This window comes from Camelus dromedarius, chromosome 16 (assembly GCF_036321535.1).
Source record: "Camelus dromedarius isolate mCamDro1 chromosome 16, mCamDro1.pat, whole genome shotgun sequence".
Classification (NCBI taxonomy): Eukaryota; Metazoa; Chordata; class Mammalia; order Artiodactyla; family Camelidae; genus Camelus; species Camelus dromedarius.
Genome location: NC_087451.1, coordinates 14495573 through 14513051, shown reverse-complemented (window position 1 = coordinate 14513051; position 17479 = coordinate 14495573). Strand labels below are relative to the sequence as shown.

General features: G+C 41.1%; 1 protein-coding gene across 4 annotated transcripts in view; it reads right to left on the bottom strand.

The window, feature by feature from the left end:
• Window positions 1–2760: 2760 nt before the first annotated feature.
• The window catches only part of TADA2A (transcriptional adaptor 2A), a 38410-nt gene continuing 23691 nt past the window's right edge, over window positions 2761–17479 (bottom strand). For all 4 annotated transcript variants that reach the window (XM_031467955.2, XM_031467959.2, XM_031467957.2 and 1 more), the window contains 8 exons: window positions 15608–15671; window positions 14190–14233; window positions 11337–11447; window positions 9759–9830; window positions 7941–8073; window positions 7358–7401; window positions 5142–5215; window positions 2761–3637 (listed from right to left, as the gene is read on the bottom strand). In XM_031467955.2, the coding sequence (XP_031323815.1) occupies window positions 3452–3637; window positions 5142–5215; window positions 7358–7401; window positions 7941–8073; window positions 9759–9830; window positions 11337–11447; window positions 14190–14233; window positions 15608–15671 (728 nt within the window). In that variant the 3' untranslated portion in view covers window positions 2761–3451. The remainder of the gene's footprint in view (window positions 3638–5141; window positions 5216–7357; window positions 7402–7940; window positions 8074–9758; window positions 9831–11336; window positions 11448–14189; window positions 14234–15607; window positions 15672–17479) is intronic.

Below are 17479 nucleotides of genomic sequence, written 5' to 3'. Positions count from 1 at the left end.
TCCTATTAGATACAGAAACTGGCTTTCCAGGCTTCTCAGAAATTATTCACCGGTCCCTACCAACTGCCCTCAAAAGCAGCATACTAAATAACACTCAGTTCCAACGCATATTTCGTAGATAGAATATTTATGTTCCAAAATACTCCCGTTAAATGCTCTTCACTACTGCTCTCTCCCCCAAGTTCAGTGTCTCCATCAGCATGACCATTCCTGTCCTATCCAGGATGCTCTGACCCTGACTGCACTTTGAGATCCTGCTCAGTATCACTTACATTTCACTCAATGGCTGATTATTGTGTCTGATTCAAGGGAAATTCTTTGTCCCAGCTGGGCTACCTGTTCTACACAAGGTCACAGACATGGCAGTGTCCTGCTGAGCCACAGAGGTGGTCCTTTCTGGCAGACAGGGGAAAGGTTAACCACATCTGGCTAAGCACACTGGAAAGGAAAGCAAAGCTTCCAGATCAGTACCTCCTGAATTAAACTAATTTTTAGAAATTCATACAAAAAGCCAGGTACATGTTAAGTTGTGGAAAAGCTTCTTGTGTTAACAGGAAAAGTATGTATCTAGAAGGTATCCACAAAGACATCCTTAAAAATGAGAGAGATTCAAGAATGCTGTTTAGAACACAGTACCACTCTCCTGCCCAGAGACCAGGGGAAGTGTTTTGGAGTACATGAACGAGTTAGTTTTTTCATGCTTCTCTCTGTAGTTTGGGTCTGATTCATCACACTGGAAATTTTAGTGCTTATTACATATCTGCATGTTTCCTAAAGCTGGCATGACTTACCAACTAGAATTCTGTTCCTGACGAATGTCACCGGTCTTCTCTCCTTCCCAGGGAACTACAAGCTGAGGATCACGTTACTCAAAACTACGAAGCTTGTTCTTGTCACTGAGCAAGGACTGGTTAGTTAAGTTCAGATTTAAAAAGGGGGGTAGGGGTGGAGGGGAATTGTAAACAGTAAAAGGATAAAAACTGGAACTCAAGAAGAAATAAATCATAAATAGTTAGTTGGTCTTAACAGAGACAGTCAAGGTCTTTGAGCAAAGAGAGGGTTATTACACAGAAAGAAATTTGTTCTCTATTTCCCACCACTGGCAAGGATGGATATGCATAAAATTCCAGCATGAGTCTTTAATGTTAGATTGAAATAAAAATTCCTAACAGCTAAAGGTCTTTATCCATGTTGTTGAGTTTCAGAGTAAACTCTCCTTCTTCAGAGATGATCTGGACCAAGAAAGAAAGACCTATATTAGTGTAGTTGGTTTATGGCCAATACCATCCAGCAGAAAAGGGGAAGGATGGAATATTCTTTGAAAAGCCCTTGCTAGTTCTGGATTTTTAGTAACAAGGAGAATTTTCCTTTGGTGACAGGAAGGAAGGAACATTAAGCTACATCAAACATCAGCAAGTGCTTTTCTATTATAAACGCAGAAAGACTCAGCGACTCCTTTCAAGAGTACTCCTCACCCAAAATTATGGCTTGATCTTTGAGAAACCCACTAGAGAGTCTAGGTCTTAAATCTTGCAAAGTTGGGTTTACCAAAACAGTAATAATCCTACTTTCTAAAATCCAGTCATTTGAAACTACAGCCTTATTTTTCTGTCACTATTTTCAACCACGCCATGTTCCTCAGCAAATCTACTGATTCCCCAATCAGTTTTTCAGACTTAAATTCATTTCAAGGTTTCTATCAGACTGTCCCACCAGCCTCCCACTCCTAACTACCACAGCTGCCCCTTGTGTCCTAGCCAACTAAATCTCCTGGCACCATTTTCCTTTTCCCCATGGCTGCCTCCACACCCTCCTCCACCTACTACGTCTGGAACAGTCTCCCACTTCCATTTGCCATTTTATTTCTCTCATCTCCATCTTAGTATGTCTCAAAAGCTCACCTCTACGAGGAAGCCTTCCTTAATCAAGATTAAGGACTCCTTAGACTACAGCAGACATCACCTGACACTGATGTCTAGTGCATTTTTAGAACAGGACTTACCTTTCAAGGATAAGATGCAATCCCTTTATAACCAACTTGGAGTGATGGTGGTGGCAGAACACGTTTTCTAAGAGACAGGACTATGCAAAGAAAAGAGACCCCTTTTAAAGCCACTCTTTTAAAAGACTGAAGTCCTTTATTCTAATTTCCTCTGTTCCTAAGAGTTTCCTTTTCATTTGTGACCTCCTAGGTGAAGTCTACTAGCAAACAGCATGCATATGTACATCAGTCAGAAAGTTTGAGCAGGTACTTCCAACAAACCATGTAATATTTGACTTAAGACATTTTGAATGTTGAAAGAATTAAAGAATCAGTCAGCTACTGGAAATAATCTGTGTGGATTCTGAAGCATTTCTATATAACTTTGCTTCTCACAGAGAGGAGGTAACCCTGACTCTGAGCCTGGCTTCTTACTGTGCAGAAAGATTTAAGGTCCAAGTTTCAGATGTGACAGGGTCACTCACTCTCATTTTTTAGTGAGTTCCCTACATGAAAATGCTTTACTTTTGTTTTAAAAGTAGACTTTCTTGCAGGCTAGCCTTTCACCATTGAGAAATTAGGGTTCAGGTCTCAATCCGAGCAAAGCTGGGTTAATTGCATCATCTCCATCCCCAGGGGCCTGGTATCCTGGGAAGCCCAGGGTAAGAACAGGGTGAGCCCAGGACACACGTGTTAACAGAGACAGCGCAGCGTGATGAGGCGGGCATCCAACACCCAAAGTGTGCTTTAGTTACCAGAATATTTGACACACCTACAAATTAAGTAGGAAAACATTTTAATCCATTAATTCTAAAAATAACAGAGATGTTTTATATCCGGTACCACCCCTTCAAAAGTCTACTGCAGATCAGACAGTAAGACTGCAAATTACAATGCCAGACATTAAAGTTCAAGATGCAGTTTGGGACAAGACAATCATGGGGAGATTTTCCTCCTTTTTGCTCATAAACGTAAGTTGTCGGCTTAAAAAAAAATCCTCAGACAGAAAGAGAAGGCTTTCTCATGCTCTATAACCTTTCTCTTTATTTTAAGTCTGTCTGTAACATCTGCAGGCAAAACAGATAGTCAGAAAACCAACCTCCCAAGCAAGTACAAGGATCTGAGCTGGGCTCCTGGGACGAAAGACAGGTTTAGTTCTATTTCTACCAACACTGTGATGTGAGGTACTATGGTGCTTGTTTTAGTTACAAGAGGTGTTAGGAATGAATGCCCACACACAATTAATAATAGCTTATCTAGCACATAGCTCCGCGGCACGATACCAGCAACGGGCGTATCTGGAAGCAGGGCAGAGGAGAAAGTAGACATGAATACAACTCAAGGTTTCCTTTGTTCTTCCCCTCTTTCCACAATGAGAATTCAGCTCAGAAACGAAACTCCAGAATGCCCTGCTGTCCTCTGGCCTATCACACTCCACACTTGTGATCTCTGCTCCCGGCCCTTGGAGCCTCAGGCCTTAGTGATGTGTCCTTCTCGGATGAGGAAGTCATAGATTTTCCGGGTCTTGTTCACATCTATCTTGATGAGTGCTCTTGCCTGTGCCAGTCTCAAGCCTCCTTGCTTGTTACACTCATTCAGTAGAGCAGATTTGTATTCTAAATAGGCTCCTGGGACCAACCTCACCATCTGACAGAGCTGCAAGACACAGCAAATTTAATAAACATCAACACCTGTCATTCTCATAATTTAATCCAGCAGGTATAGCCCAAATAAAATTTAAAAAGTGGTATCAACCTCCAACTATTTAAAGGAGCTGTTGGGTGGCCGACCACATTCCACCTTGTCTCCGCTTTGGAGAGAATACTCTCTGCAGACAGACAGAAGAGGGCAGAGTGTGATGCCGGGAGAGCATTCAGCGCATGTTGGCTGGCTCACTGGGGTTTGTCAGGGAATACAAGTGTGTGTCCGGGGAGCAGCCCCGGGTAGAGGCCTGGCACATTCCAGCACAGATGGTCAGAGAGGAGTCACAGGGCAGGGTGGGGGCGGGGCTGCAGATGCCTGGATTCCCAAGTGTGAATCACATTACTTTTAGTATCAGCATGAATCTGTAGTCTCTCCTTTTGTGATTACATTTCCTACTTTGGAGGGAGAGGTGATATACAGAGACCTTGCTAAGAGGCCACTTTAACTGGTAAAAGTCTAGAACGCTGGCTCAATTCCAGTTCATCGGCCATTATCCAGCAATGAACAGTCTGAGGTCACCATTTTGTGGGTAAGGGTGAAAACTGCTTGAAACTCCAGGCCATTCAACACTTGGATCAGAATGGCAACACTTCTTCAGCAACACCTGGATATAACACACGCATCCTTCTACTCCCAAACTAATCTCTACTGCTTCCACTGGGTAAAACAAAAGGCTAACACTAGCGCCTACTCCATGACTCTCCCTACTGTGTGACCTGACTACATGATTCAAGGGGGCAAAAGAGGACACTGGTCTTGGAAACTGTGAGAGGGACACAGGAGGAACAAAAGGGGAATTCCTCTTTTGGAAGGGACTTCAGAGCTGTGGCACATTCTTCTGAAAATGCTTGATCATGACTCTTTTGAGGCTGGATTTAAAGTTTAGAAACAGCCAAAAGTAACAGGAAGACACATCTGATGACTATAAAGGAAAAGAAAAGTAGGTCATGGCTTTTTTAATCAAAATTAATGTGTGACTATATATGATGGTGAGTTCTTTATGCTTATGCTCATGCTCTAGAGACAATTCAAAAATCTTTTAAGTGATGGTCATATTGTTGGAATAAGTGTACAACTTCTGAAAGTGACCATTCTAACAGGAAGTAACCATTTTCTTGTAAGTTAGTTTAAGCTGGTAAAAAATCAAATTCATTTCCATGAAGCACTGGGGACAGTATCTAGCACGTGGTAAATGCTCAGTTAGTAACAACTGCTATTATTTAGAGTTACATGTCTTATGTTCTCAGAAGACAACTAGTGGTGGGGTGATAAGGAAAGGAGTCTCTGAGGCCTGCTGAGGTCAGCTCTTTAGTCCCAAGGCCTCTAGGATGGGCTAGAGCGGGACATGCATGTGTGTTACATGAACAGAGCAGATGGGTTTGATCCTGTAATGTGTTTTTAATGATAACTCAATGAATAACCAGCCCCTCCATTCAGTCCCCCTTCTTTTTGTTACCTCCTTTTCTTTTTCATTCAACTTCTCTGTGCCAGGGAGGCCAGTGAGGTTCAAGGGTGGTGCACTTCGTCTACCTATTGATACAGACAGAAAAAGGCATGTATTTCCTAAGAGTGACAATCCTTCAGGTGTAAAAAGTATAACAAATGTCATCAGTCAGGCCAGTTAGATATAAGATTACTAATCCAGCTGTAGGAAATCCCTACCCATCACCTCAGGCCTCAGTTCAGCTAGCAACATGGGCGCTGCAATGTTCACTTGAAAATAAAAAAGGGAAGTCACATACCCATTGCTCTGACATAATACATATATAATCACACGTACCTTAGCGTCAGATATGACTGTTCTTCCTAACCCAGTAGGAGGTTCTGAAATCTAAAGCCCAGAGGTCGCCCAGTTAAGAGAGGTCATGCACTGCCCGCCTTGACAGCTGATGAATGGAAACAACAGCTCTGCAGGAGAGACACTTCCTAAGCCTTGCCACGCCGCCAGCAGTGAAGGCAAACACGGTAATTAGCCAGGTACCACTCGCCCTGAGATCAAACGCAGAGTGCTAGGCCAGCAAAAGGCCCTTCTTATTTATTACGTGAGGGAGTATCTGCTCCTTCCAAAGTAGCCCTGTTTACCTGGAAGATCCGCACAGAGGAACAATGAGCCACTATACGGCAAAGGAGAGGCTGAGGTGAACTCACATGCCTGAGAGAGAAGCCCAAGTATGAGGTCACTGCCCAGGATGGGAAGCTTGATGTGCAAATTTTTTTTTGGTTTTGTTTTGAACGTATACTTGGAATTAGTGTTCAGCTGGAGATGAATGGACAGTGTTAAGCAGAAGAAAATGTAGAATTAATGCATTATGTTTTATGGGATTGATGGGGTTGCCTTTTAGGTGGTGGAGAGAAAAGGGGAGACTGCTATAGCCTTCTCTGCTGTGAAACAGGCTTCTCTGTAGTGTCAACAAAGGGGACAAGGGCTTCCCCAAAACTGACAGGCCTAGCCTTACCCTGAATGCTCAAAAAGGGAGGCTGCAATCATTCGGTGCCTCTCCAAAGTTACCAGAGGCTAAGTTACAACCAGGGATCCAGGCTTCTGACTTTGCTCTGACTTGGGAGCAACTCAAGAGCATGAAGAGGAGCAAGGGATCTCCTCAGCCCAAATACCGGGGGCGAGGAAGGCTAAAACTCGCCCAGGAGGCAACAAAGAGTGTATGCAATGGTTCAGAAAACACCAAATACCAAATCTGCGTGCTCATGTCAGTTCATTCATTTTCATTAGCCAGTATTAAGTTATTTGCATTTCTGTATTTAGATTGGGGGGAGGGGTTGAACGTAAGAGACTTACGAAACTTCTTTGCTAGTCCCGAAAAGATTCTCTTTTCTCCTTTAAGAAAAAACTACTTGAAACAAGGGAATAAATGGAAAAAAAAAAAATCCCTAAAGTCGCCTTTTCTGAGCTCTGTTTAGATCCTGAATCTGAAAGATTTTGAATGGGATCACAAGGTCTGTTTTTTCAAGCTTCCAAAAAATGGTAAAACTGCAAATGGATCGTTTGACACGTCCAGTCTGTAATCAGTGGAGCCCTCTGTATGTTCTGATTAGGGGAAGTGGCTGATCTACCCTGTGAAGCAGGGGTGAATGATAACCAAGAAAACAGGCAAAGAAACACCACGACCTTGGCCCAGAGCTCTACAACTAACACCCACTCCAAACCACCACTCACTGATTACCAAGCCCCAACAGCAGGCAGCATATGGCTTAATCTTGCTTTCAAAATAGAACATACCCAAAGAGATAAAGAGAAGAAACAGAAATACCTTAAGTCTCCAACTTACAAAGAAAGCCTTGCTCTTCTGGCAAGTAACACGCCTCTTTGCTCATACAGGACACAAAGCCTTCAATTTATGCCCTGTGAAACAAATCTCCAAGTGTGCGGTAGAACCACCATAAACTAACTGCCTGTGGACAATGGTAAAATAGAGAAAACACCTGTGTGCAGTTCCTTCTTCCCCTGTCTCTGTACTCCAAACCTAAGGAAAATCCCTGTTTGGCCATGAAGATTCTAAAACCTTGCTGATGGTTATAAACTGGGATAACACTTATTATCATTTCTTTGCCTAAGCGCACAGCTCCCACAAAAGCGGAGGGGACTGTTGGGTCAGCACAATCCTAGAATGAAAATGTCACAATCAGGACTTGATCCACCCTAAAAAAAATAATTACCTGAATTCGAAGCCATTGGAACGGAAGGACTCAGGCCAGAATCACTACAACGAAAGAGAGGAATTTAAACTTATGTCACATTAAAGAAAGCAATTTCTAAAAGCTCATGTGACACAGGGTGACATTTATCAGGACAGTTACTGTGAAGAGAAGTCATGAGACAGACTGCATTGTTTTACAGGACATCCCCAAGTGTTCTAACCAGGAAGAGAAATCTGCTCCAGGGAAGGAAATCACTTGGATTTGGGCTGGCACATCCCGGAGACCACTCATGAGGAACACGATTCTCCGATGAAAATCATACCAACAGATACGGAGGGAGAGAGGAGGCATGGGGAGGGAATTCACCAATATAAAAAATAAGGTCAAAGTAGCAAAGTAGGGTTCCAGGAAACCGGCTCTGTTTCTCAGGACTGTCAGTGCGGGACTGTTTCTGAGACAGACTGCTCAAGTGTTCTCAGTTCCTCTAGCTGCCCGATCCTACTGCTCTGCCATGTAGGGCAGGGGCCCAGGGAAATGTCTGAAAACACATGTCAGAGCCAAACCCCCAGGAGGAGGCCCCTGCCCCGGACTAAGCACTCACATGTCAGCCTGCCGCCGGAGCCACTGCTGGCAGGCGCTGCTGTCCTGGATGTACTGCAGGACCTCGGAGAGCATGGTGCGCTTGAGGCGCTCCTCTTCCCGCGTCTTCTTGAGGTGGTCGTAGGTTCTGGCACCTGCAGGTATGAAAAAACGCTGGGACCACAGTGACACTGCAACAGAACTAACAGGAGGGCCTCCAAACTGATCAGCAAACGGTGCGTCTTTTTAAAATTTCCTTTACAAAACTGCTTCTACAATTATTTTTCTAAAAAAGCAAAGTGATTTCCCCTAGTTTGAAATCCCCTTTTTTTGACAAGAAATGAAAATATTTGTATTCCTTTTCTACCTTTAAGAAATTGGGGGGGGCACCTCAAAACAGAAAAGTACAAAGAAGTAAGAGTTGCTCATATTTCTACCCCTAAAAGTAACTAACTTTTAATACTGTCATATTTACTACTTCCTGTTCTATTTTTATTTATGTGTATATTTCCCAAGCCACACAAGTGCTATACCCATACACCCTTCTTTAAAAACCAATTAGAATTACAAATAAAAATAAATCCTCACTGACCAGTACTATTCTTTCCCCCTCTTTCCCAGAGGCAGCCAATACCAGGAAACTGAAACCTGGTATCAGTCTTTAGGTGCATCTAGTAAACAGCTCCACAGTGTTTTCTACATGTTACAACGCTAAACAGGATCCAAAATACCATGTTCCACAGAGCCCAGGACACCATGAAAATCTCTCAGGGATTCCCGTGAAGAGCAGAAGCACCACCACATACTGCTGGTCCGGGGTTCCACACATCTCCTGAGCCGCCAGACTTCAACCAAACTAGTTCCACTTTTATCTTATTTGCGGATTAGAGCTCCATATAAAATTTCATTTTGTAAACAGTTTTCATGGTTAAAAATAAAGATCCATTATTCTAGGCTGAACTTAACACCCACAGGGTTACTCCTGGTGGGTAGTGGGTGACAGCTTTCAACCAACAGGAAGGAGGAAATGCTACAGATCATTCCAGCAGCAACAAAACAACAGAACCTGCCATTTACTGAGGATTTACTGTGTGCTATGCATGTTTTTCATGCATTACCTGTAATTTAATCTTCACGCTAACTCTAAGAGACTTGGAAAATTGCAAATTTGAACGGAATTACAGATCTGGTAAACAGGAGAGCCAGAATTCAAACCCAAGCTGTCCAAGTCTAGCCCTCAGCTCTTAACTGCTGTTAATACGCTGCCTTCCTTATGACCTGGCTCTTCTACAACTGTCTCGTTAAACCTTAGTTTCTTAATTCAATGAAAATAACAATACCTATCTTATAAGTCTGTTATGAGAATGAAACGACACGACCCAGGTGAAGTGCCCAGGGTACGACCTGGTGCACAGTAAACTGCTGCTGCTGCTGTAATTGTCACTACCTCAGGGAACTGGGCTGCAAGCACCTGGAGCCAGCTGAAGCCTGGTTAACAAGAATGATCGGATTATGCATCACTAAATTTAAAAAAGCTGAGGCTGAAAATTAGAATACAAAATTCTTTTTTTAAGAGGCCATAACAGAATTCTAAATCTAAAGCAGCACCTCTCTTTTCTCTGTGTCATAACTTTTATTTCACCTCAGGTAACCCATATAATGGCATTCATAAGCATTAAATAGATGAAACTTCAGTGGAAAGATAAAAAACTTATTCTGAATATGAAAGTATGAAAGCTTGTTTTAAAGAAAAAAATCCACAAACCTCAAACAGAGACATCCTCTGTGTGTTCGGAAGACACTTGCCCTCTCAGCTAGTGTATCGCTGAAGCATACTTACTACAAAAATTGGTGATGCCTGCTGTCCTGTATTCCTGGAGTCTCTTGATTTCCCTTCGGAGTTCAAATTCCACTGTTCGTCCCCCCAAAAAACAAAGGAGAGAAATTGGAAAAACAAAATCAACATCAAATGTTGAGTATTTTCAGTAATTCTGCCTTATATAAAAGACCGGGCAATTCCATCTAGGGAATCCTACGTGTTGCTAACATCTCATTAGAGATTTTACCCAAGAGCTGACTAAAACACACTCCAGCTGTCTTTTGGCTTCTGTCTCCAGCTGGAGAAAACAGCTGGAATTGTCTCCTAGAAAACTTACAGAGAACTGGCTGAACTCATTTAGCTACAAAAGTAATGAATATAACTTTTTAAACCATCAACTTTCCCCGCTCTGTTTATTCTCTGTTAAAAGCTCTATCCACAAAACCAAATTCTTTCATGAAACCGGTCTCTGGTATTACTTGATGTGGCCCTTTTGCAAGGGAAGGACAAAAGCTTTTAGGACTCTGCTCAAGCCCTAGACAGTTTCTTTACAGCTTTTCTCCTATAGGAACAAAAGAGCATTGTGTTTTCCATAAACCAAAGATTTCTGCCTCCTCTGAGCTCACCGATCAGGTTGCACTGATTGGGTTATTATGCGACAGAACATTCAAATTTGGGTGCTTTGAAAGAGGGGATGAAGGAAGAGCCTGGACCATCCGCGGGGCATAGTTCTCTGGAGTGACACATAAACCAGGGATGGCACAAACTGGGACAGGAAGTAAAGATCAGTCACACAAAGAAGGCCAACCACACAGGCTGTCTGGTGAGGACAACCAGCCTGGCTCAGATAAATGCCTACAATGCCATGCAAGAAATATCTGCAGGATAAGAGCCTACATGAAGTACCTTCCCAGAACTAAACTTGGGGGTCAAACACGAATCTCATGATGAAAGGTATAGACTTAGCCACCCAGTCCAGATTGTTGTAACGCCTAGGCCTTACTGCCTTAGCAACTTCAGTTTTTTACAGTGAAAAATCAGATGGTAACTACGTAGAGCTCTCTCAGAGAAAAAGGTAAGAAAATGATGGAAGTACTATCTACTCTCTCCATGAATCATCCAGCTCTGTCCCCATTTAAAAAATTAGTTTTAATACTAAAATAATTATGAACAAAATAATGTGATGTCTGGGATTTGCTTCAAAATAATCCAGTTGAGGGTGGGAGGGGAATGGGTGGTGAAGATGCAACTGGACTGGCCATGTGCTGATAACTGCTGAAGCTGGGTGACAGATACATGGGGGATCATTATACTATGATCTCTATTTTTGCATATATTTGAAAACTCCCAAAATTAAAAGGGGGGAAAATCTACTAAATGACTACTTATCTGGGGGAAAAAAAAAAGCCACTATGCTTTTTAAGCTCTCTTTACCCACCCCCAAAGTCCCAAATTTATCTCATAGCAATAAAGGGGAAGAAATACAAAAAAATCCACTTATTTATTTACAGAACTTCACATAAAACACACTATTATCTCTCCTATTTATATAAATACACACACACACAAATACTTGCTCAAGGTTCAAAAACCACCTACATGCATGGCTTTCAATGAACTTGTCATGCTCCACTGGCCCCACTATCCTTGCAAATCGCCTCATTGTTTCATAAAGGTCTTGGACTTCTTTGGGATACCGCCGCTCCATTACTGCAGAGAAAGTAAATACAGCCATGTCACACAGACTATAAGGATCTCTGAGTTTTTTGTATTTCTTTTACAAGAAGAAATATGGAAGGACATTATTCCTAACCTCACAGGACTAACTTACCCGTGACAGGAAGCAAACCGGAAAGCTAGGAATGCAAAACACTCATCACAATGATAAGCAGCATCAGAGCGACAGTCACACAGGGATGCTGTTATCACTGGGGAGCATCTGCACTACTGAGCACCCTGGTGACCTCCACACCTCACCATCTCCTAATCTGCATAGGAGCAGGAACTGTGGGCAGTAACAGGAAAGATAAATAAAGGCAGATTATGCATTCTTAGGAACAATGTTGAGCAAAATTTCTGCTATTAACTTCTGCAGAACAAGGGAAGTGGAGACACAACAATCCACCCAGAAGGAGCATATCAGCCTGGAAAAAAATGTGTGATCTCTTGCATGCCCCACCAAAAACCTTCTCCATAACTACACATCCTCAAGTGAGGCAGTTCTTTCTTCACTCTCTACATGGGTCATTTTGCCTTTCTCTAAACTTAAGTAAATACCACAACCTAATTTACTACTAATGAAGTTGTATTTTGATAGCTGTCATGGACGTTAATGGTCATATATGCAGGGTAGCCAGGGTCAGGGACTGTGAGGGTCACCAATGACCAAATTTCTAATGAAAAGAGCCACCAGCAAAAAGGCGGGGAGTCAAACCCACCAACAGTAACCGGTAGGTTGGAGCGGCCAGGAACTCCCGAACTGCTGCTCGGGCACTTCGATGAGATAATCAGTGGTACTTAGGCTAGCTCTGTCCACTCCTGGGCTAAAGACAGAGGCTTTCACTTGTGACAGTTATTTAAATTAGGTCCTCTTTTCAGATGAGCCTCTTCCTTTGCAGGAGAAATTCTTGCCCACAAATTGCAGGAGCTGATCTGATGGGCAGCAGTAGATTGATCATTTTCACTCCTGAAAAATCCCTCTCACTACAGGAATAATACAGAAAAGTCTGGAGTAAAAATTTTAAGTTTGATGAAAAAACCTCCTCCACCTCCTGTATCAGGGTCACGTGTACATCCAGTATAATGACAACTGAACCTCTCAAACCACACTGCACGTGCCACTTCCCTCAGGTGCAACAGAGCTTCCCCTCGGCTCCGTGTGTAAGAAATACACTTAAAAGAATGAAGAGGCTAAACTGACCTCTGTCCTCCAGCTCAGAACAGAATTTACGTGAGGGTGAAAGTCTACTACGGGTAAAGGTTAAAATCCAACTGACCTATCATGGAAAGCCCAGGAATTCAGACAGAGGAATCCATTACTGTGGCGGCCTGAACATGACCAAGTATTGCCCATAGACAAAGCAAGAGAGATACGATCTCGGGTTATTTTTGCAAACCCACGGCTCTTGATGAGGACAAAGTTAAAGAGGCAATCCTGCATACTGCTAGAAGGAATGTACACCTATACAACCATCTTTCGGAAAGCAACCTGGCAGCGTGGGCCAAGCGCTCTTAGTAATCACATTCTTTGACCTATTAGTTTCATTTCTGGGAATCTATCTAAAAAAAAAAAATTTACAAATACAAAGCTTTATTCACAAACAACTTTACCTTAGGGTTATTTATAATGATTTAAAAAAAACTGAAAATAAGCTAAATATCTAATAATAAAAGACAGGTTAAGCACATCATTATTTATTTTATGTATATATAGGACATATTTTGTTAAAAAAAATGACATCACTGAAATACTACAATTACAATCACGTGACTGAGAAACGTGTAATGGAAAGTGAAACATAAAGAACATAAAGTATAAAATACTTAAGATCATGATTACACTAAAAGATACTTAAGACAAGATTGGCCAACCTGAGCCCTCCAGGGACGCAGGGTGTCAAACCCATTAAGATTCTACCAACTAGCACATGAAGCACAATCATCACTGGGTAATTTTACAAAAAAAGAGTATGGTGACATACAGCTATTATAAACATACATCAATACTGCAGTTATTATGATATCATCACTCTTATTTGCTGAACAAATTCTACACTGTAGAAGGAGAAAGAGTACAGAGGTTCTTTCTGCCCAGGGGAGGTAGCGCCAATATTTAAAAGAACAAGGTCTAAGTTAGCATTCACTTAAAAATCATGATAGGATTATTTTCACCACTGCACAATGCTAATGTCTCCTCCTGTTTGTCCACTACCATGCAAAATAAATGTATCACCTTTTGTTGATTTTTTTCCATAAAAATATTTTCACAACCTGAAGATCAAGGTTATGCTACATTTAACATATAATTCCAAAACATGACCCTATCCAGTTCTAGAAAATGATCCACTATATTCATGCTTCACTATATTCATGCTTTAATTACTATACTTAGGAAAAAAGAATTCTCATGCTAGTGTTGCTGAGTAGATATTAACGGTTCTTAACTCGCACTATGCCACAGAACCGCCCTGAAGACTTAAAAAATACAGATGCTCCAGCTCTACCTCCAGAAACTCTGACTTAATTAGCTTGAGGTGATTCTCAGGCATCAGATTTTTTTTTTTAAAGCTTCCTAGATGATGCTATATGCAACTTGGATTAAAAACTACTGCCACCAAAATAAAAAACAAAACAAACAAACAAACAAACAAAACTACTGCCACCAATGATTTTTTTAAACTATTTAATAATACTGGGAGAAATTTTAAAATAAAGAAAACAGCTAATACTTACACTGAAACTTTCTAAGGTTAATTAATCCATGGTCCCTTATAATTCTAGAATGAAAAACATAATTATACATATTATAATTAGTTCCACATTTAATAACGTCTTCCACATGCAGCTTTTATTAGACATCTTAAACACTAGGAGGTGGAATGCCGAGGTCCAAAGATGTCACTCCCCACGAGTTCTGCAGGTCAATGAGTCAACTAACACAACAGCAGCCTCTCAGACATATAATTTTTTCCCTCTCCTTAGGCATAGTAAGCTCTCAATAACTATCTGCTGGATGAATGAATCTATCAATGAGCATTCACAAATACTGAAAAACTCAAGTCTGTAATTTAAGACGAAACAGAAGGGGAATCTGTGTCCACATGTTAAAATTATCTATTCAGCTTAGGGAAATGATAATTGAAAATAGCCACGTAAGGGAAATCTGTTAACCACTGAAGGGCACCACGATCACACATTCAACATTCACAATGTACATTCACATAATGCTGTGAAGCTGTTTGAAATAAATCTTGTGCATGATTAATGGAAGGGCATCATAAAATAAAAGATCTAACAGCAACCTTAACAACGGAGGTCTACCAATACTGTCTAGCTCTAATTGCATGTTTTAAACGAAACAATTTAAATAAACCATGCAGAGTTAGTGTCTGGAAACTCTGATTTATACCAGAGGTATTCATGACTAGCAATGAAGCTTCTCAAAAGAACAGCTGGGTAATCTTCTCCAGCACTCCGCAGGAGCCAACTCTAGGCACGCGAAGAGTAAGCTTTACTTGAGATCATGTCTTGGTCCCTCAAGAGTGCCTCCCAAGTCCCATTCCTCTTTCATTGTTGCGATGGCACTGTGTCTCCAGTTAGTAACACCATGGTAACATGCCTACAACATACATACACACACACCCTCTGCCTACTCTTCTCTGAACTGTTAAAAGTTTCTGTAATCCAACAGGGGTCTGGGATCCACAATTTCTCAGTCTGAAAGTATGTTTTTTGTTCTGTTGCAAAGAGAAGGAATAACCAAGAGTGCCTGAAATGTGTCCATAATTTCTTTGAAATCCTTTTAGATAAAAGGTTTCTCATAAAAACTGAGCAGTTAGAATAAGAGCATTAGAAAGAGCATAACAACACCTTGAATTTACTGTGTTCCTTTTTTCCTTAAAACAGTGTACCCATATTATTCACTGGTCATCATAACATCAAGAAAGGGTAAGGAAGGAGGAGGTAAAAAAGCAAAAACAACGGGAGCAGTATTATTATCTCCATTTGACAGATGGAAAAATTGAGACCCAAGGAGAGTAAGTGTAACCCTCAAGGTCACAAGATGAGCTACAAGTGGAACCTGATCTTATGGGCTATAGGTAGTCAATAGTCCAAAGTCAAAAGAAGGCAGGATGGTTTCCTACACTTACTTTTTTCGCCTTTGTCTCTCCTTTAACCTGGAATGATAGATATCTACTACGGCCATCTTCAGAGCTATAAACAAACAAACAAACGCATATGAATAAAGCCAAGACAAAAATAAATCTTTTACCCAAACTGTCTTAAACTTTGAACTTCATACTGCTAACTATTCCACACTCACTGTCAGGAACTTTGTCTCTTGGAAACAAAAATATCTTAGGATACTGAATTTCTTTATCAGTAAGTTACAGTGAAGTCCCTTTTTCCCATATATATATTTATACGGGATTACGCTATCGATAACAGTTTCTGCCTTCTACTGAACACCTCTTTTGGCCATGCCTTGCTATGTATATTATTCACTTTCATGTAACAGTTTAGCGAGAAGCCTACACTTTGGTAATACATGGGCTAGAAATGACATCTGTTAGCTTCAGATTAGAAGAAAGAAACGGCAGAATCTCACATGCTGGGCTGTGGGCAGATGCACTGTATCTGTATGTAACTTCAATCACTGGGAAAAGACCAGGGACACTTTATCCAGGTCATTCTCCCTTGGGTCTGAGATAAAAAATAACAAATTCTAGCTGGATGATCTGAAGAGGTGAAATAAATGCAATTTTTTAAAAAAACCTTAAGTATTAAAAAAAATTAAAGTATTAACTACCATGATTTTTTTTTGTTTGTTGCTAACAAGTTCAAAAATTTAAACAACATTGCTTCATTTTCCCTTATAACTGCCCACAAACTAAAAATAATTCAATAATATCAGGTCCAAGATTGAAGGTAATGGTTTTCAAACTTTTTTCAGGTAGCAGAACTCTTTCTATAAACGATTGATACGGTGATACACACAGAAGCCCAGGCACCACAGAATGCCCCAGACTCTGCCAGTGTTCCCTAACACAACTGCGGTGCAATGGCCGGCTCTGGAATGCTGTGCTAGGGGAGATGCGCTTTACATGAGTGTGTGGTGGAATAGGCAGGACAGGAGATGCCTCTGACGTGCAGTATATCTAAGCACGAGTTTTAGAGTGACTCTGTTTCTTATGAGAAATAGGATTAGGAAATCAAGAGTTCAAGCCAGAAAGAGAAGCAAACAAAATAGCTAAGCCAACAGCTAACACACACTGAGTATTTATCATGTTCCAGGTTCTTTAAGTGCCTCATCTTGATTATCCACCCAACGGTAAGATGAGTTCAATAGAAAAGAAACTACCTGAGGATCCAGTGGAAATTAGCGCTAATTTTGACAAAGTATTTCTGTAATTTTTCTAAGATACTAACTTAACGTGTTGTTTCTTGAGATTTGCGTGGGAATGACTTAATTAAAAGAAAGCAAAACAAAAAACTGAAGAGACTGCGTTACGAAAAAAAAATCTATAAATAAATCCTGCTGATAAATGGTTCTAATGCTTGATCATTTAAGTAGTTTAAACTTGTGCAACTGGCTCTGGAGAATAAAGGGAAGGAAGGGAACACAGAGAAACAAATGGGAGGAGAACTGGAATCCTTCCAGAGAAAAATTTATATTTGAAGCTATCTCTTTTCTTCACGATGCACACTCAGATAGCAGCAACTGATTATAAGATCTGAACTGCACAAATAACCCAGGGAGAACCACAGCACAGCAGGCAGAATAGAAATAAACAAGAGGCAGACACTTAAAGAATGAGACTCATAAGTTCACATTCTACTTAAAGTGACTGGAGGTTCCAATAAAGTGGGCAAACAAAGAACCAGAAATCATTAAAAACAAACAAAGCCAAACCACTCATAACCTATCCACTGATGCACGACCTCTGAAATCTCAGCTTTGGGGGACTAACGGTCTCCCTGTGATTACACTGGGGACTGATAACAAAGTTTCCAAACGGCTG